The 22,269-nt window shown below is 36.3% G+C and overlaps 1 protein-coding gene and 1 long non-coding RNA gene across 5 annotated transcripts in view; one reads left to right on the plus strand and one right to left on the minus strand.

Moving 5' to 3' along the window:
- The window catches only part of LOC115217708 (unconventional myosin-X), a 560,656-nt gene that overhangs the window by 119,175 nt on the left and 419,212 nt on the right, over nucleotides 1–22,269 (plus strand). For all 4 annotated transcript variants that reach the window (XM_036507677.1, XM_036507678.1, XM_029787467.2 and 1 more), the window contains 4 exons: nucleotides 4,335–4,427; nucleotides 8,444–8,518; nucleotides 9,910–9,960; nucleotides 16,975–17,214. In XM_036507677.1, the coding sequence (XP_036363570.1) occupies nucleotides 4,335–4,427; nucleotides 8,444–8,518; nucleotides 9,910–9,960; nucleotides 16,975–17,214 (459 nt within the window). The remainder of the gene's footprint in view (nucleotides 1–4,334; nucleotides 4,428–8,443; nucleotides 8,519–9,909; nucleotides 9,961–16,974; nucleotides 17,215–22,269) is intronic.
- The window catches only part of LOC118765474, a 20,972-nt gene continuing 19,677 nt past the window's right edge, over nucleotides 20,975–22,269 (minus strand). The window contains exon 3 of the long non-coding RNA XR_005001341.1: nucleotides 20,975–20,986. This is a non-coding gene — a long non-coding RNA (uncharacterized LOC118765474). The remainder of the gene's footprint in view (nucleotides 20,987–22,269) is intronic.

The following is a 22,269-nucleotide window of genomic DNA, read 5'->3' on the forward strand; positions in this document are numbered from 1 at the left end:
ACAGGTAAAAGAGTAAAAGAGTATATAATATAGTGAAACATGACTGAAAAAGCATGTAGTCTGGTGTTTTAATGTCTCTCTTTAATAATGATTTCCAAATTTAGTACAAGGCCAGCAATTTCAGGGTGGGGGGAAATAAATTGCTTATATCAACTCCTGTATTCAACTAGTACTCATTCTATTGACCCCATAAGGATGAAAAGGCAAAGTCGACTTTGGTAGAATTTGAACTCAGAACATAAAGATAGATGAACTGCTGCTAAGCATTTTTCCCAGCCTGCTAATGATTCTACAAGTTCTCAGCCTGCTCCATTACATTATTATAATAATAATAATAATAATAATAATAATAATAATAATAATGATAATAATAATAATTTCTACTATAGGCACAAGGCCTGAAATTTGGGGAAGGGAGACTTGTTGATTACATCAACCCCAATGCCCAACTGGTGCCAATTTTTTTGACCCCCAAAAGGATGAAAAGCAAAGTTGGGCCGGTGGAATTTGAACTCAGAACATAAAGACAGACGAAATGCTACTAAGCATTGTTGCCCAGTATGCTTAATGTTTCTGCCCGTACACAACCTACTCTGTTACCTTAATAATAATAATAATAATAATAATAATAATAATAATAATTATATGATGGTGATGATATAATAACTTCTAAAATGAGCAAAAAAGGCCAGAAATTTTGGCTGCAAGAATAGTTGATGAAATCATCCTCCAGAACCTGATACTTACTCATTTCATTGATCCTGGCAAAGTAAGAACCATAGAGAACCCCAGCAGGATTTCGTATATAAATAGACTTATCTAAATACTGTAAGGCTTCATTCCATGAAAGTATCAGCAAAGCCCAGTAAATAGTGAACCAGACTTCCAAGTTTAGAACACAGCCAAGGCACCCAACACAGTCAAAGGTAGAAATTAGAAGCTGCAGTGTTTGGCAGTTTGGGGAAGGATAAAGTTTGGAGATTAATAACACTATATATTATTAGAGTATTGTGTGTGTGTGTGTGTGTGTGTGTGTGTGAGAGAGAGAGAGAGAGAGAGAGAGAGAGAGAGAGAGAGAGAGAGAGTCTATATCTGTCTGTCTGACTCTCTTCCTCTCTCTCTCTCTTTCTTTCCCACTCTGTCTCTACCTGCCTGCCTGTGTATCTATCTATCTATCTATCTATCTATCTATCTATCTATCTATCTATCTATCTACTTACCTACCTATCTACCTCCCTACCTACCTATCTATCTACCTACCTACCTACCTACCTTTCTATCTATCTATCTATCTATCTATCTATCTATCTATCTATCTACCTGTCTGTATGTCTTTCTCTCCTTCTCTATTTAATCTATATCCCTCTCTCTCTCTTTCTTTCCCACTCTGTCTCTACCTGCCTGCCTGTGTATCTATCTATCTATCTATCTATCTATCTATCTATCTATCTATCTATCTATCTACTTACCTACCTATCTACCTCCCTACCTACCTATCTATCTACCTACCTACCTACCTACCTTTCTATCTATCTATCTATCTATCTATCTATCTATCTATCTATCTACCTGTCTGTATGTCTTTCTCTCCTTCTCTATTTAATCTATATCCCTCTCTCTCTCTATTTAATCTATCTCTCCACCTCTCTCCCTCTCCCTATTTATCTATCTACCTATTTATCTACCTACCTATGAGAGAAAGAGAGAAGAGGAGTGAACGAGGAAGAGAGGAAAGAAGAGAGAGAGAAAGAGAGAAAGAGAAAGAGAAGGAGAGAATTATTTTCTTGCATAAGGAGTTTGTGTCATAAGATATTCCTCCCTATGGATGGTCATTATGTTGGACTCACTGTAACAGAAGATACTGTTGCTATCTTTAGACCAGAGCTGACTATGTTTGTACAAAAAGAAATGGTAATTGAGGAATACCAGCTTTGAACATGCTGGAGAGAAGATTACATGCTGTATACAAATATACCTTGCAGAATCTGATACCATTTTCTTCCAACTTCTCTAACTCTCACTCTCTTTTTCTCTCTTCCTGTGGATATGTGTATGAATATATACCATCATTCTCATCATTATCATCATCATCATCATCTTCCAGGTTCAGTCCCACTGCATGGAACATTGGGCAATGTCTTCTACTATAACCTCTGGTTGACCAAAACCTTGTGGATTTGGTATAACTAGAAGAAGCCCATCATGTGTGTGTGTGTGTTTGTGTGTGTTTGTGTGTGTGTGTGTTTGTGTGTGTGTGCGCGTATGTGTGTGTGTGTGTGTTTGTGTGTGTTTGTATGTGTGTGTATGTGTGTGCGCGCGTGCGTGTGCGTTGTCTCTGTGTTTGTCCCTGCCACACCACTTGACAAGTGGAGTTGGCGTATTTACATCCCAATAACTTAGTGGGTCAGTAGTAGAGACTGATAGAATAAGCACCCGACTTAAGAAAAAGAGAATAAGCACTGGGGTCAATTCATTTGATTAAAAATTCTCCAAGGCAGTGCCCCAGCATGACCACAGTCTGATGACTGAAACACAGTCATGCCCAGACCAATCTTTAGTCTAAAATACATTTAATATTTCAATATTACAATCTTTGTCCTGCTTTTTAGATCTTGTGTTATATCTCTTTGATCTGCTGGATCTTGGATCTCTTATTTAATTATGTAAATTACTAATCCAAAATAGTGTGTTTTTGGATTTCCCATTAAAGTTGTTGTTCTTGCTTAACCACTCAATCCTGATCCATAAAAACTTGTGGATCAAAGTTGTTTAAGCCATGACTACCTTATTTTAACCAGCCTGTTCTTCCTTTTTTAAGATGATAGGATGTGATTTTAGGGTGATTTAGCTATGCTTTCTCATAGGTTGGAAAAACAAAACTCTCTTAATAGTTCATTAATCTATATTTTGGATCTCTTCTTGTCATATAATGGAATTGTTCCTCAAAGACTAATCTTTAGTTCAGTGTCTTAACTAAGAGCAGTGTGGGTGGTAGAATTAATCTGTCTGCTGTAAGCATTTAAGCCTGATCTGTCTGCAGAAGATAATTTGATTCTGAGTTGACTATGTTGCAAGCCTTCAAGCCTGATCTCTCAGTTGAAAATAATTTGGTCATAAGTTAGTAAACCATGAGTCCTCTTAAAGTACAAAGATTAATAGCGCTCAATCTAATTATGAGATTATGTTAAGGTTCACTAGGTTTTTTTTCCTTTTGACTTTTGTGTCTCTTATATATTTATTTCCATATATTGGTATTGATATACATATCTAAAAATATATATTGTGTTTCTGTATGTACATATGTATTGTATGTATGTGTATCTTATTCTATGTGTATTTAATTATGTTTATATGTGCCTACATGTGTATGTGTGTGCAAGCATGTGTGTAAGCGTGTGCATATATGTGTGTGTGTGTGTGTGTGTGTGTGTATTTATATATACATGCATATATATATATAATATATTTCTTCCTTTTATTTCTTTTATTTGCTTCAGTCAAGTGACTGTGGCCATGCTGGAGCACCACCTTTAGTCGAGCAAATCGACTCCAGTACTTATTTTGTCGGCTTCTTTTGCCGGACCGCTAAGTTACAGAGATGTAAACACACCAGCATCGGTTGTGAAGCAATGTTGGGGGGCAAACACACACACACACACACATATACAACGGGCTTCTTTCAGTTTCCGTCTGCCAAATCTACTCACAAGGCTTTAGTCGGGCCAAGGCTATAGTAAAAAACACTTGCCCAAGGTGCCACGCACTGGGACTGAACGCAGAACCATGTGGTTGGTAAGCAAGCTACTTACCACACAGCCACTCCTGCACCTATATATAATATAATATAATATATATATATATATGTAATATATAATATAATATATAATATAGTATATATTTATAATATATATGATATATATGTATATATATATGTATGTGTATATATATATATATTATATATATATATATATATAATGTATGAGTGTTTGTGCATATAAATATGTTAATATACACAAGCATGTATGTTTGCACTCACACAGATACAAAGTCCTACTCACACTCACACCCAACTCACACTCCACTCACAAATGCTCCTTGATTAGTCCTAAACTGCAGAAATCAGCTTTCTTTAAACTCTGATGCTTAATAACTTTATTGCAGATGTTGCAACACATTAGTTCTCCGCTCGTCCTGTACAGACCTCGTTTAGTGAATTAGGGATTAGCTCTGTCGCAGCTGAGTATGCTTTTCATTCCGCACCCCCAAACAAACCCCTTTTGACTGTAATTCTTTGTATCATACTGTAATTATTCCTTGTTTTCCTTTTTCTACAGACCAACAGTTTTGAACAATTATGCATCAACTACACCAATGAGAAATTGCACAAGTTTTTTAACAGTTATGTTTTTGCTTTGGAACAAGAAATTGTAAGTACATCCATGAGTTGTTTGTATCAGACAGTTCTTTTTGTTTTTTACTGTATACTGCTTAATCTAATAATTCTTTCCACTATAAGCACAAGGCCTGTAATTTTGGGGGAGGGTGAGAAATCAGTTACATGCTGAACTGATATTTGTGTCATTAACCAACCCCCAAAATATCTTAATATTGGCATATATGGTTGCATTTAAACTTACAATTATACTTACAAAAATACATATGGTGGGTGTACCTCTATGTAGTTTTTGATAGTTATAAATTCTGAAATGCCTGAAAGATTAACTTGATCATATGGTCAGAGGCTCAAACTTTAGCATCCCCTAACTGAATTGAGCCTCTAAACAAGATGAAAGGCAAAGTTGATCTCGACAGAATTTGAACTTAGTAATTAAAAGTGGACGAAATACTGCTAAGCATTTTACCTGGTGTGCTTAAAATTCTCCCAGCTCACTGCCTTCTGTTGTTTAAAAGTTGATTTCAAATTTTGGCACAGTCTTGAATTTTTGGGTACAGGGCTAACCAATTACAGTGATCCCAGTGTTTAACTGGTACTTATTTCATATACCTTGGAAGGATGTGAGGTAAAGTTGACCTTGGTGGAATTTGAACTCAGAATGTAAAGGCAGACGAAATGACACTAAACATTTTGCTTACCATGCTAACAATTCTGCCTGTTCACTGCTTTCACTACTAAGTCTAATAATGTTTTCAAATTTTGGCACATAGCCAGCACGTTTGGGGGTGGGTGGAATAAGTCAATTAAATCCACCACAGTGCTCAACTATACTTATTTTCCCAACCCCAAAAGGATGAAAGGCAAAGTCAGCCTTACAAGCATTTGAACTTAGAACTTAAGGACAGATGGAATACCTATTTCTTTACTAACCACAAGGGGCTAAACACAGAGAGGACAAACAAGGACAGACAAACGGATTAAGTCGATTATATCGACTCCAGTGCATAACTGGTACTTATTTAATCAACCCTGAAAAGATGAAAGGCGAAGTCGACCTTGGCGGAATTTGAACCCAGAAGTAGCGGCAGACGAAATACTGCTAAGCATTTCGCCTGACATTTTAATGATTCTGCCACCTTGCTGACTTTTTCAAAAGTTGCCAGCAGGTGGCTACATAGAATTGAACCCAGCACTCCTCAGTTGCCAGCTGAGTGTTCTGTACCATGAAGCTAAGCAGCTCCTGACACTGCTAAATCTAATAATGACAGTTAGGATCAGTGACCAATTTGTTTTCATTAGGTCCTCTTAGACTGGACAATGATATAACTGTGTTTAGTAATAAGGCTCCTGGATATACCTTATTTTTGTATAATTCAATATATTTGATAAAAGACATATGGATCAAAATTGATGGCAGCATTATGTTTGAATGGTAAGAAAAAACAAAAAACAGATCCTTCAATTTTTATTCTTTACTTGTCTCAGTGGCCATGCTGGGGCACTGTTTTGAATGGTTTAATTGAATAAATTAACCCCAGTACTTCTGACAAACCTTTAAGTCATGGGGAAGTAAACAAACCAATACCAGTTGTCAAGTAGTGGTGGTGGTGGTGGTGGTGGGGGAGGGGCAGAAACACAAACACACAAACATATATTTAGAATGTGGTTATAGCAGAACACACTTGCCCAAAGTGCCACACAATTAGACTGAACCCAAAACTCTGTGGTTACGAAGCGAGCTGTTTAACAACACAACTATGTCTATAGAACTGATTTCCTGGTAGAAGAAGTAGTGGAATCGTCACATTAGAATTGAGATTGCAAGGTACCTGAGTAACTCTATTACTTCCATTTTAGACATGGTTAAATAATTTGTACTTTCTCCAACTTAAAGATAAATCTCAATTCATTGAGTTGAATGACATTCCCTTTGTCTTCCCCCATCAACCAAAATTATCAAAATTCATACTATTAACCTACTTGAGTTATTTTCATTAATGCATTTTGTTTTTTCATAATTCTGTAAATTACAACTGGCTCAAATTGTTCCATGTCCATTAATCCAGTAGCCTCCATATAACTCTATTCTACTGATGAGGTATAATAAGACTGAAACATGTCTATAGTTGTTACTGTGCCAACTAATAAACATCAAATTTTCTTCTGAGCAATGAATATTTGTAATTTTTCTGTGAAATTCTTAATTCCTCTTTATGAGACATTAACGGACCTCAAGTTATTTCCCCTGGCTCGTTTTTTTAATAACTGCATACAGTGTTTGAAGAAGATTTGGCTGGGGCATTGAACAAGTAGTGCAAGGATTACAATTGATAAATTAACGTCTGAGGAAGTGGATATGTTTCATATAGGGATTAGATTTGGAGGTGAGATGCGTGAGGCAGGAAAGTTTGTACTTGGAGTTTAAATACTATTTTGTATAGTATTATTTAATTAATAAGTATTTTACTGTGAGCTGGCCTCTGAAATACTGAATTATGTTTGATGATATTATACAGTTGGATGGAGACTCCTGGTAGACTGCGATTAGTGGAAATAGAAGGTTTGAATGTGTAGGGGTTTTAAGATAAAGAGAGTTAGGTTCATCTAGAATGGTCCTTTTTTATGAAAATTAGATGATAGTACAGTCCGTTGAGTTAAGAAGAGAAAGAACTAAGAAGAATATGTCTAAATATTGGCGTATATGGTTGTATTTACTTAAACTTACGATTATACTTACAAAAATACATATGGTGGGTGTACCCCTATGTAGTTTTTGATAGTTATAAATTCTGAAATGCCTGAAAGATTAACTTGATCATATGGTCAAAGGCTCAAACTTTAGCATCCCCTAACTGAATTGAGCCTCTAAACAAGACTAATTTCTCTTGCCTCAGTCTACTTGGCTGAAATCAGGTTCACCTGTCACTATTTATTTAATGACTGATTAATGAGCTGCAGGAACAGTATCCAGAGGGTGAAAGCAATTCCTCTAACATTATAGCTATGCCTAAAAATGTATAATGAGGAAATTAGTAGTAAGTAGTAATATGGGGGCATGTGCTGCAACAGTACTTCCAGATTACAGTGACAAGAAACTACATTTTACAATCTGCCAAATGATACCATGTAATTCTACACCAATCATAAGACCTTATGTGCTGTGTGGGGTCTGGCATATCATAGAATAAATCCATCATTTCCTCTGCATGTTGTAAAAGTGACTAAAAAGAGGGTGAGGTAAGATTTACTCTCCAGCCTTGTAAAAACCCTCACCAGCAACAGACTACCCAAATAGACCCATGGTTGGAGGGTTGTCACTTGAGTGGTACAATGAGGAAATCGATGTTAATAAAATATATACAGGAACTTAAAAGGACAGAGAACTATGTAAATCTTTTATAATAATAATAATGAAATTATTGTATACAGTGCTCAGGTGCACCACAAATTGTCAAAAGCGCGTATAAAGCATATGCAGTAATGTATAAATGTCTGCAAAGTGAACAGTGTATGAGTCAGATACATGCTTGCGTGTGTATGGAGGGGAGAAAATGAGGTGTAGTGTTGGAGAATCTCAGGAAGCATGGAAGTTTTGAAGGATGCAGTGCTCCGACAACTAACAACTGATGCTAGCAGTTTGTTCCATGCTTCAGCAACTCTCAGTGTGAAAAAAATGTTTCTGCAAGTCATGGGAGCTGTGCTGTTTTCTGACTTTGTAAACATGTCCACGGGTGTTAGACAGGTGGAGTTTGAAAAGGTGCTCAGAGTTATTGTTTGTAAGATGGTTAATGATTTTATGGGTGTCTGCCAAGTCAGCTGCCAGACGTCAGAGTTTTAATGTATCCATGCCCAGGGAAGTAAGGCGTTCAGAATATGGCAAATGCCTGATGGAGGGTATTACAAGTTTCTCCAGTGATTTAGAATACAGAAGAATTAGTAAAGAGGAGAAACCTTTTGTTTGTTGTTTACTAATTAAGATTTTAATGAATTATTTTCTGTTTTTAATTGCATTGTTTATTATGTTTAATTTTGTTTCCTATTTTTTAGTATGATAAAGAAGAAATCTGCTTTTCCCATATAAATTATACAGATAATAGTTTGTGTGTGGAACTCATTGAAAAGGTAAATAATAATTTGATGGTTCTAGTCTTCCTTCTAGAAATGAGTCAATTCTGTTTATGGTTTGTGATTGAGTTTTTATTATTTCAGTGACTCTTTGTTATATATCTCCATACATAACTATTCATGAAGTTTAGTTGATTAAATACCAATTTATTTGAAAGATCCTAAATAATGACTGGTGATGGTTGTGTCTCTAATAAAGAGATTTAACTTCCAATGACTCAGTCTGTCTAGCTGTAAGGCGGTTACATATGGTTAGTTTACCATTGACAACATATTAAATAAACTCAATATTGTTGAAGTTAACTCTTTTCATGGATGTAACATCTCCAAGGGTTGTCCCTGAGCATGTTAAATAAGATCAGTCTTATCCACCCCACTTACACACATATTTCCAATTTCAATTAATTAATACTTTGCTGCATTGACTCATTAAAAAGAAGATATTTTTCTTGTTTTATTTTGAGTCATCTTCCTTACTTTTCTTTGGTTTTCCTAAATATTGTTTCACAGTGTTTTTCTTTTCAGTATAGTTAACACATTCACCACATTATGTGAACAGTTACTTCACTTCTTTTATACTAAAGTATTAAGGGTGATGGAAAATATAAAAAAATAGAAACAGGGAACATCAGCTCACTTATCAAGATGAATGTTGCAATTTCACCTTGTCAAACATTGCAGATAAACTTTAATATCTCTGTCTTATAATCCGTGTACTTGATCATAAAAGTGTGTTTATTTTGACTGCTGTCTTCTTGATTGTATCTCGTATGCTGATATCTACTTCTGCACTCATCTATGTGACTATAAAACTAGACTGAGCTTTTGTGGACTTGTCACTCTACACTGTTAATGATAAGCATTTACTACTCTGAACTTAAAATATCTGAGAAATAGGTGTTACTAAGATGATAAGGTACTGAACCAAATAATTTGTTGTTCTTTAGAAACATCTTTATTCCACATTGGATCAGTTCACTGAGTTATGGCAATAAGCACTAGTATATCTGTAAATAGTACTTGAGGTGGTCCAACATCATATTCAGAGGGTATTTGTCTTTCAACTGTTTGATGTTATGGAACCAGAGATAAGCTTCAACAACAACCCTCAAAAAGGCTTTAGAGTTTAGTGATTATATTACAGGACCTCTGAAGGTCAACATTGCTCATTCTTTTACACATAAATGTTCAGGCTTAGCTAGGAATTTTTACTTTTCTTTTTGAGGAAGACTGGCAGCTAACCCATGTATGCAGGTCTTCTGTCTCTACATCCCTGAGACTTATTCAATAAATAGCTAATTATTATCGACATATTATCATGTGTATTATAATCATTATTCTTATTGTTGCATCACTGATCATTCTGAAACTGCTTCTTAATTTTCCAGGCACCCCGATGCATATTAAAAATATTAGATGAAGAATGCCGATTTCCTCAGGTAAATTTCATTACATTTTTTTCCTATATATTATCAGGAAATGTGAAGTAGTTTTTGTTCAAAAGCAAAACGAAAAAAAGTCTAAAGATGTTGTTTATAAACTATTCTGCATTTCTTACTGTTTTATATAACCAAGATAGAAAACATAGAAATTTAGATGGCCCATTGTATTTCAAACTTAACGGTTTAGTTTAAACTGGCTTCCTAGCAAGAACATCTTTGTTAGATGTGTACCCCAGTATACTCCAGTGTGTCTTTAGAATAGTACTTTCCACCAGTAATTCGTAGACATATTTAATCATAATAAAATGTAGGAAATCAGTTTTACCAATCTTCTGAGGACATAGTTTGTTGTTGCAGGAAGCTTTACTCTTCACGGCCCATGCCACTCTATGGACAAGTCATCCTCCTTCCCATTAATACAGAGACATACCCACAGTACTTCATAATACACTGCAATACATCATCAAACAGTTATATAAAGCAGTTAGTCTCCGTTTCTGTTGAGACAAACAGAAAACTTGAACACTACAAAAATAACAGTAACAGCATCAATAACTGCTTTAACAGAAAGTCATGCTAATTGTGACAAAGGAAGAAAAGAAATCACTTCTGTAGCCTGACTAATTAACTTAATTGCCTCCCGCTCCACTGTTGTCATCACCACCAACACCTAGAGACTTACAAAAATAGAACAAGGAGAGTGAAGGAAAAAAGACGTCTTTTTGTCACACTGCAACTCCTATCCTTGTTGTCATCAACTAGATGGATGAGGCATGGATATAGAGCTAGGACTGTAGATTTGTGGATTACAACTAGTTGTTCAAATTATTTCCTGAATGCTATGGTCAGCTGGCTAAGGGCTGAACTGGGCTAAAACAATAACAACAACGTCGCAGATTATCCCAGAAGCCATTTCAGCAGTTTACTGGACTACATAAAAGGACTATAACAGAGTTATCTCCCTTATACTTATATTGGCTTCATTTAATCAGTCGAAAGCAAACGTGCTGCTGACGTCGATATCGAAGAGACTCAGAGAAACGGAATAAATCTTCAGTTCACAAATGATTGCATTTAATATATTATTTCTTGTGGATGTTTTCTCACTCACACAGATCTGTGCTGACGCTACACACGTATACATATTTTAGTGTTTAGCAAATTAGCTAGTTAGAAAATCTCTGTTAGAAATGAAAGCAGTAACTATTCTGAGAAGTAATGTTTATCATCAATTTAACATAGCTGTTCTGTAGGAACCAACGTAACTACCATTTTAACCCCAGGCTGGTTATTCGATGCAATCTTCCCACGGAACAGCTATGTTGAATTGGTGATTAACATTAATTCTCAGTATAGTTACTGTTTTCAACTTTTATATAGATTTTTTTAATTAGCTAATTTGCTTGTTACAAAATCAGTGACTGCTTGTCCCTTATTTCCTATATATTGCAAGCTGGAATGAACTACTGCTATCTCTAGCAGATGACTATCCACCACTGATGATGAGCACAAAGAGCTTGAAACTGTACAGTCTGGTGGTCCGGTTGCAGAAACGTTGTAGGAGTTCGTTTCCCTGCTTGCAATATATATCAGGTACAGATTGCATTGAATAACCAGCTAGAGGAGGCGTCCTCCTGGGGTTAAAATGGTAGTAACATCGGTTCCTATGAAACAGCCAAGTTAAAGTGGCAATGAACATTATTTCTTATAGTACAAGTAGAAAGATATATTTTTTCAACGCATAAGTACTGATAGAACAGCATATATAGGATAAAATCCTTATATATATATATATATATATATATACTAGCAGTATCGCCCGGCGTTGCTCGGGTTTGTAAGGGAAATAACTATATAAGCATTTTTAGAGAGTTATAGCAAAAAATGCATTAAAAATGGAAAAAAAATGATGGTAAATTTTTTTTTAAATCGTTGACTCATCGTATACATTTTTAGAGAGTTCACTTATATAATAGTGAAAAAAATGCATTAAAATAGAAAAAAATTATGGTAAATTTTTTTTTAAATCGTAGACTCATCGTAGACGCGCGCTTATACCCAGAAGGGCTCGATATGAATCACGACTATAAGATACCTGGTTTTGGTTAAACTGCACCGCAAAATGTGGGAGTAGTTAGGAATCTAAATCGTAGGAGACAGACACACAACCTCACTTTTATATATAAAGATATATATAATGGTATCAGCCAGACTATCGGATGTTGTTATGTATTACTGGTCACTGTGCTTTGAATGATGCCACCCAACAGGCCAACATTTCCCCTGATTGAGAGGCTATTACATTGCAGGGTTACCCATTTACAGATGAGTGGACTGGAGCAACATGAAATGAAGTGTTTTGCTCAAGAATACAATGTGCTGCCCAAACTGGGAATTGAACCCGCAATCTATCGATCATTACTATAACTCTCTAACCACTAGGCCAGGCACCTTCACATGTACATATAAACCATAAATAGCCAAACGGTGTGAAAGATGAATACATTTAATTACATGACGTATATCTGTCTAATATGTTCATCTCTCATATCTTCTGGCTTTTTATGGTTTATATACTCCTCATAAAATAATTTCATTGATTGGATCATCTGGATTTCAACTGCATGAACGCTTTACATCAGTGGTTCCCAAAGTGGGCAGTACTGCACCCCCTGCAGTTGGCAGAAAGATCCAGGGGGCATTGAAGAAAAGTGGGGGTGATGTGAAAACAACAAAATAATAGATTAATTAGGTTAATTTATGAAATACAGTTGTTTTGAATTTGTGATGGTGACCAGGGGTGGGGTGGGGTGGATGCAGCCTGGATGCCAAGGGTGCAGCAGCCCCAAATAGTTTGGTAACCACTGCTCTATATTATACTTCTCTGTATTGAATTACTATGTTGTCTGATAGCTGAGTTCATTCGAGGAGCTTTCTGTGATAACCCCATGATTCTCTGGATGTATATCTTGTATATATATATATATATATATATATAGAGAGAGAGAGAGAGGAGGCTGGCAATGGCTATGATTGATTGGTGCTTTTTACATGCCACCGGCACGGATGCCAGTCAAGGAGGCACTGGCATCGGCCACGTTTGGATGGTGCTTTTTGTGTGCCACCAGCATTGGTATCACAACTACAGTTTCTATTTGATTTTTATTTTGATGTTGATGTACTTGACTCAGTAGGTCTCCTCAAGCATAGCAGGTCACCCTGTGATCCAAGGATAATTTCTTCTGGCTTTATGCCCTAAGTTCAAATGCCACTGAGGTAGGCTTTGACTTACATCCTTTCGGGGGTTGATAAAATGAAGTACTCCTTGAACATTGGGGTCAATCTAATCAACTTTACTCCTATCCCAAAATTTCAGCCCTGTGCTTATAGTAGAAAGGACATTTAGAAGTGAGCAATAGTATAAGTTCAAATCTTGATGAGGTCAACTGTGTTTTTTATATTTAGGAACCACTGCTCTACATTATACTTCTCTGTACTGGATTTCTATGTTGTCTGATAGCTGAGTCCATTAGAGGAGCTTTCTTCACTAACCCCATGATTATCTGAATCCTTATCTTATATAAATATATATAAAATATGTTTTCAAGTTTAGATTTGTTTCTCCTAAAACCACTGACCTACAAGTGGTGACAACGAATAATCTTTCTCTGGGTTACAGTTCTTAGGATGAAGAATTGTCTGAAAGAATTTAGTGTTTTGGGTGGACTTTGGCAGGCTAGCTGGTACAGTTTGCTCATTGAGAGGAGCATAAACAGATGTAGCAATTGTAACTATGATTAGTGGTGTTTTGGGAAGTAAAGTTTAATAATCAAATAAATGGCTTTTATGAAGATGTAATCTGAAATGTTATTTAGTTTAACTGCGGTGCTAGTGGTGTTTTATATTATTTTATATTATGGTACAATAATAATAATAATAATAATAATAATAATAATAAAATTATTGTATACAGTGCTCAGGTGCACCACAACTTGTCAAAAGTGCGTATAAAGAATATGCTGTAATGTACAAATGTCTGCAAAGTGAACAGTGTATGAGTCAGATACATGCTTGCGTGTATATGGAGGGGAGAAAATCAGGTGTAGTGTTGGCGAATCTCAGGAAGCATGGAAGTTTTGAAGGATGCAGTGCTCCGAAAACTAACAACTGATACCGGCAGTTTGTTCCATGCTTCAGCAACCCTTAGCGTGAAAAAATGTTTCCAAAAGTCATGGGAGCTGTGCTGTTTTCTGACTTTGTAAACATGTCCACGGGTGTTAGGCAGGTGGAGTTTAAAAAGGTGCTCAGAGTTATTATTTGTAAGATGGTTAATAATTTTATGGGTGTCTACCAAGACGTTAGAGTTTCAATGTATCCATGCCCAGGGAAGTAAGACGTTCAGAATATGGCAAATGCCTAATGCTAATGGTTGCAGGTTTCCAACAGTCTAGTTACTGTTTTATTGTATTTCTTGAGGGGAAATAGACAGAGGAGTGTATGCCACTAAGCACAGAACAAATATGTTCAAGGACTTCATGTATAAAGCACATTTTTTTTGTATCAGTTTTCTTGTTTTTATGATGTTCTTCAGAGAGTATATTGGCAAAAACATGGGAGCACTCAATATTTGGCATGGAGAGGAAATATATATTTATTATCAGATTAACTTGGCTTCACTGATTTAAAAAATGTAAAAAGAAAAGTACTTGATTGTTCAGCTATGATAACACTGAGTGGCAACTTAATTCCAGTCTCTAAATAATGTTGGTTGTCTTTGGATGGTAAATGGGCCTCATTCATATTGTTAAGTTTGGGTCATGTGATGGGAACTAGTACTTTAACAATACTGTCATAAGTTACAAATGACCAGTAACTGAATGGCTGGTAACATTGGCAAAAATAAATAGGAGTAGTCTCCCTTGCCTGCAGTTGCTTATAAGAATGGCTTTCCCTTATCCAATAATATCCAACTGTATTTGGAAGTTGTGACCACTTGGTGTTGGTGTATACAGACAATCAAATACGAATTTAATTTGCCTTTCACAAAGTTTTAACAAAGTAAACCTCAGTCAATTTCTTATGATGGCTTCCTTTGTTTTATGTATTATTTTGGTTTGGAAGTTGCATACATTGTAATTAACTACAGGTTTCCAATGAGTTAGTTTCTGGTTCACTCCATTTCTGATTGTGAAAATATCAAGGGAGTGGTTGTAATTCTGCACAGAACAAATATCTCAAGGACATTTTCATAAGCATCAGCTTTTACAGTTTTCTCACTTATGTTTGCATTTTTCTCTGATATACGTCAGTAATGAATATATATGTATGTATGAACATATGTACACGTGTGTGTATGTGTGTATGTATGTATGTATGTATGTATGTATGTATGTATGTATGTATGTATGTATGTATGTATGTATGTATGTATGTGTGTATGTATGTATGTATGTATGTATGTATGTATGTATGTATGTATGTATGCATGCATGCATGCATGTATGTATGTATGTATGTATATACGTACGTACACGTGCACGTGCGCAGATTTTTTTACCATTTTCAGTCAAAGATATTTAATGTAAGGCTTGTAGCTGAAGACACTTGCCCAAAGTGTTCTGCAATGGAACCAAATACAGAACTATCTTGTAGTTGCTGAACAATCTCTTAATTACAGCACAGCAGTCATGTTTGCATGGATTGTGCCTGCATGTATGTCTCAAGATAAACTTCTTGTTCAGGACCATTTTCTGACTCTAAATAAGAAGTATACATCTTGAGATGTGTACTACTTAAAAAGATAATCAGATATTACACAACCTAATATTGGTAAACTTGAAGAAAATATTAATGGTCTGTTATTTATCGGAAAAGGTATGTTGAAGGTGTAGCAGATTTGAAATAGAATTGCAGCATATCTGAGTTGGCATCACAGCCAAGCCATAGCAGTTTTATGTGTTCAGCCAATTAACCAACCCATCAGCATTAAGCTGTTTCATGATTCAACCTTCTAGAACTTTCTCACTGAGCCTTATATAAAAGTGGTTTTTGGCAGCAACTCCAGAATGTTGAGACTGTCACTCATCATTTCCATTCTCATTTCATCACCAGCTGTTGAACTCAGAATGTAAAGACGGACAAAATGCTGTTAAAAATTTTGCCTGGCGTGCTAATCATTCTGCCAACTTGTTGCCTTAATAATAATAATAATAATAATAATAAATATAATAATGATAATAATAGTAATAATAATAATAATAATAATAATAATAATAATAATAATAATAATATAATAATGATAATAATAGTAATAATAATAATAATAATAATAATAATGCCTCTCATGACTTCTGATCTTACTCTCATGGCTTCTCATCTTACTCTGATAGTTTCTCATCTTAACTGATTGGAAGTGTTATCATGTACATTGTTTTGTCTTGGTATAAAAGATGGGCTACAGCAAATATTTTGCTCAATACCACAGATTTGCTTGTCAGTTGTTCGACCTTAATCAGTTGAGCATGTCCCTTAGTGACTGACGATATGTGCATCACTGATCATGAGCAGAAGTAGTGGGGGATCATCATAGCCATGTGCTGAGAGGAATTCTTTGAGGTTTGGATAATTCACCTCTGGAAACATGGGTGTTTCATTCAACATCCTTAAACAACCCTTATTCAAGAACCAGGAAGGGATACTCGACCAGAAGAAAATTCTAACTGGGCCCCACCTGCAAGGTCATGCATCGTTAATCTTGATATGAGATGACTATGTCATGCATGTATGGTTGTGATGCATCTGCTTGGTGTACCCTTATCAGATGGGTAGTCATGATGGGTATACTGGGCTTCATATATTTTACCCCAGTGTCACTTTGATGGCATGCTCTGCTTTCTCCCTCAGTAATAATAAAGAAAGAAGAAGAACAATAATAAATGTCTTGGGAGATATGTCAGGAAATACTGGATATTGTATGTGATTTGTTTTTGTTTTTTATTTTTTTTTATTCAGGGTACTGACAAATCCTATTTAAATAAACAACATCAGGAATTAAGTAACCATCCATATTACATAAAAGGACAAGATCGTCGATGCTGGGAAGTGGAATTTGGAATCAAACACTATGCAGGTGCTGTAGTATACAAAGCACAAGGATTCCTTGAGAAAAATAAGGATGTTCAACAAGATCAGTTATTTGAACTAATGTATAACTCAACAAATCCTTTTGTCAAAGAGCTGACACGATTCCAGGTAAGGAATAAACATATTTTTGTTTTGCTTTTATGTTTTTTCTTTGTAAAGCTTCTGTTTTTTGCTCCACCCCACCTAGTTTTGCTAATGCTGTTATTTAATTGCTATTATTAGGTTGTTTTGGGGAGGCACGTGGCTTAGTGGTTAGGGTGTTAAACTCATGATCGTAAGGTTGTGGTTTCGATTCCTGGACCGGGCGATGCGTTGTGTTGTTGAGCAAAACACTTCATTTTCATGTTGCTCCAGTCTGCACACCTGGCAAAGATGAGCAATCCTGTGACGGACCAGCGTCCTGTCCAGGTGAGGAATTTCTACGCCACTGAAACCGGGAGACTGGTGCTTATGAGCCTAGCATGGTTCAAGAAGGAATATTTATTACACCTAAAAGCTTCACGAGGCTCCAGTAGGGGGTGGTGGCGACCCCTGTTGTACTCTTTCGTCGCAACATTTTCTCACTCTCTCTTCCTGTTTCTTGAGTAATGCTGTGATGGACTGGCATCCCGTCCAGCTGGGAGGTACACATATGCTACAGAAACCAGGAAACTGGGCCCATGAGCCTGGCTAGGCTTGAAAAGGGCGATGTTTATCGTTTTATTTTATTAGGCTGTTTCACATGAAATGTCACATTTTTAATTACTTGTTATTTCAGTTGATTAAAAACTATGTATACCTTGCATTTAATCTTGACTCTTTTCCTTTCCCAACAATATTGGTATACAAAATTTGTACCCACAGACCTTATGAAAATGATAACAACCAAACTATGTTAAGTGATTTTCTCGTATGAGTATAAACCGGGTCACTCTGCAACAAAGGCTCTATGGAATATCAAGCAGGCCTTTAGTAATAGTTTTTTTGACATCAGAATTGTTCAGAGATGGTTCCAAAGCTCTTGTTCAGGAGATGATAGCCTTGAAAATAAACCAAAATCAGTTATTTGGCATGATGGATTAAATGCTTTGGTTGAAGAAAATCCTAGAACAAAGGTTGAAAAATTTTCATCAGAACTCCAAACATCTTGTACAGCTGTTTTTGGACACCTGTAAGAAATCAGAAAAGTCAAGAAAATGGATAGGCTTGTTCCACATCAACTGAATGAGATTAAAAAAAACAGACGCCTCGAAGTGTGCTCCTTATTGCTTTCTCAACTGGAAAAAGACCGTTTTTGCATCAAATCATTAATGTGATGAGAAATGGATACTCTTTGACAACAGCAGGAGAACAGGACTGTGATTAGATGCAGGAGAGCCACCTAAACACTACCCAAACCCACCATTACATCCTAAAAAGTTAGTGGTCACTGTATGGTGGTCTGCGAAGGGAGTTACTCATTATTCATTTTTGCAACAAGGAAAAACAGTAACAGCAACATTGTATTGCCAGGAAATTGATTGTATGTCAGAGAATTTGAAAAAAAGCAACCCAGACTAGTGACTAGAGATGGCCCAATTTTGCTCCACGACAAGCTACAGCCCAAAAGTTGCAAAGCCTGAATTATGAAATTTTGCAACATCCTCCCTATTCCCCCAATATCTCTCCTACTGATCATCACTTATTTAAGCATTTTGAACTTTTCATAAGCAATAATAATATTCTTAATAGAGATGGAATATATGACATAGAGAAATGTTGGGTAAATGTCATAAATGAACATGGATCATACTTTGATTAAATAAATCAGTTCCCCTAACACTTCTGAAACATTTTATTGGTACCTTTCAAATATGACATTTCATGTCAAACAATCTAATTTACGTCAGTGAAGACATGTGGCTGAGTGGTTAAGGTATTCGGCTTATGATTGTTAGGTCATGAGTTCAATACCCAGTGGTATTCTAGCAGAATAAAATAGGAATCAAAGGGGTCCATAGGCAAAAAAGTGGTGGAAAACCATTGCTCTGCATTAACCTTTAGCATACTGTAGGTGCATCATGTCACCATATGAGTTCTCTCCCTTGTGGTAACAGAGCAGTGGCAGGGAAAACAATTCTAGAGAATTAGGTCATGAGTTCAATACCCAGTGGCACATTGTGTTCTTGGACAAGTCACTCAGCTGCCAAAAATGAGTAATACCTGTATTTCAAAAGGCCAGCGTTATCACACTGGATCTCTCTGAGAACTACATTAAGAGTATGCATGTTTGTGGAGTGCTCAGCCACTTGTATGTTAATTTCATGTGCAGGTCGATCCATTGATGGGATTAACTGGAACAGTTGTTGTTGTAACAGACAGGGCACCAGATTTTTTTTACTACTGTGTCATTTTTGTTGCCTGATTTTCTTTGATGTCCTTTTAACTGTGTTTATTTATATCTTAAATACTGTGTAAAAGGTGAACTTCTTTCGATATGATAGAAAAATTCTTACTCGTCTATTCATAACAGGTCAAAGCAAAATGTCAGTATTTGATGGAAAAGTTATTTTTCCCATCATAAGTAGGATTAGTAATAGTAGAGATATTCAAGAAAAGATACAGTAGAGGGTACCCCCATAAGTTCTTACAACAGGTGGTGAGCTGGCGGAAACGTTAGCACGCCGGATGAAATGCTTAGTGGTATTTCGTCTGCTACTACGTTCTGAGTTCAAATTCCTCTGAGGTCAACTTTGCCTTTCATCCTTTCGGGGTCGATTAAATAAGTACCAGTTACACACTGGGGTCGATATAATCAACTTAATCTGTTTGTCTGTCCTTGTTTGTCCTCTCTGTGTTTAGCCCCTTGTGGGTAGTAAAGAAATGAGTATTTTGTCTTCTGCTACATTCTGAGTTCAAATTCTACCGAGGTCGACACTTAGCCTTTCATCCTTTTGGGGTCGATTAAATAAGTACCAGTCACGCACTGGGGTTGTTGTAATCAACTTAATCCCTTTGTCTGTCCTTGTTTGTCCCCTCTATGTTTAGCCTCTTGTGGGCAATAAAGAAATAAGAGGGTACCCCCCATAAGTTCCAGGTAATGTTTAAGATCAGCTTTGCAAACTAAACACCATTATTTTTATTGTGCTTCAATGACAGTGACTTACCTTGCTATGGTATCTGTTTACAAAGGAATTGGCTGAGCGTGGGAAAGTTTTGTGAATTACTGATGCTTTAAGTGAATTGTGTGAATTGTGGTGCTATTGCACTTGAGGTGATCATGTAAATGAAGTTTTGGATGTCCATGAGGCCTACGTCCAGTGTCAACCTCATTGAAGAGGACCATCTTTGGGAGCCAATTACTGGGCATCTGAATCTCATGGCCAACCCAGTGGAGATCATCTCAAGCAGGCTTTCATTTTATGTGGTGATCCTCCCAATTGGTTCGAATCCCTGGAAGTCCATATGTGATGCTGGAGTAGAGTGCTTTGAAATCTAATGCAGGAAACTGCATGAAGAGAGGAGGAGACATTATCATCAACCCCCTGTGGCTGTTGTTTGGTGTCACTTTCAGTGCCCTTTATGCCACAGGTTCTTATTTCTTTATTGCCCACAAGGGGCTAAACATAGAGGGGGCAAACAAGGAAAGACATAGCAATTAAGTCGATTACATTGACTCCAGTGGGTAACTGGTACTTAATTTATCGACCCCGAAAGGATGAAAGGCAAAGTCGACCTCGGTGGAATTTGAACTCAGAACGTAACGGCAGATGAATACTGGTAAGCATTTCGTCCGGCATGCTAACGTTTCTGCCAGCTTGCCACATTTATGCCACAGGTTCTGCCTATCCTATCTTAGTCTTGTCCATCACGTCTGCTCCCGTAAGAAACAATCTACTGGAGGCAGAGAAGGATAAATGTTCTGGATTGATGCTGTCATCACCTTTGATGAGCTGTTATAAGCAAAGTAAAATAAGCAAGGTGCTATAATACACCTTTAACTGACACAGCATGCATAATGAAATACCATTAAATTCACCTCCCATTTGTAAACACCTGTCTTTTATATAATCCTTTGTAGTTGGCAGCTCACTCAGTTAATAAATTATTGATGAATTCCTGAAGAGATTCCAAAAAGAATTGAAACTATTTGGACTAATCTTTCATTTCCTCTCTGCATATATTTACCAGCAGCTGTTTAAGAAGCACATTAACAATATTAATCTTATCAATCTCACAGGGCCAGTGTGTTCTACCTTCTTACGTTATGACCTACTCTTATCATTAATTTTCAGAATAAATTTATGCTTTTTGAGTTAGATTCTCCAACAGCATAAGATCGCTCTGACACACCCGTAATTCTTTACTCACCAGTTCTTCATATTTCATTCTTTCGATCATTTCAGGCAACTCAATGGATCATGAATGCCTGTAAATAATAGTATACCATTAACAATATCAACAGTAATAATGTTGTTGTTGTTATTATTATTATTATTATTATTATTATTATTATTATTATTATTATTATCATTATTATTATAATAATAATAATAATAATAATCCTTTCTGTCATAGACACATAGCCTGAAATTTTGGAGGAGGGAACCTGTCGATTCTGTTGATCCCAGTGTTTCACTGGTACTTAATTTATTGACCCCGAAAGGATGAAAGGCAAAAAATTGACCTAATGATGATAATAATAATAATAATATAAAAGATGGGCTACAGCAAATATTCTGCTCAATACCACAGATTTGCTTGTCAGTTGTTTGACCTTAACCAGTTGAGCATGTCCCTTAGTGGCTGACGATATGTGCATCTCTGATCACAAGCAGAAGTAGTGGGAGAGCATCATAGCCATGTGTTGAGAGGGATTCTTTGGGGTTTGAATAATTCACCTCTGGAAACATGGGTGGTTCTTTCAACATCCTTAAACAACCCTTATTCAGGGACCGTTTGAGTGAGATGGGCTACTCAACCTGAAGAAAATTCTAACTGGGCCCCACCTGCAAGGTCATGCGCTGTTTACCTTGATATGAGATCACCATGTCGCGCACATATGGTTGTGATGCATGTGCCTGGTGTACCCTTATCAGACGGGTAGTCATGATGGGTATATTGGGCTTCGTATATTTTACCCCAGTGTCACTTTGATGGCATGAACTGCTCTCTCACTCAATAATAATAATAATGATAATAATA

This window comes from Octopus sinensis, linkage group LG11, assembly GCF_006345805.1.
Source record: "Octopus sinensis linkage group LG11, ASM634580v1, whole genome shotgun sequence".
In the NCBI taxonomy this organism is placed as follows: Eukaryota; Metazoa; Mollusca; class Cephalopoda; order Octopoda; family Octopodidae; genus Octopus; species Octopus sinensis.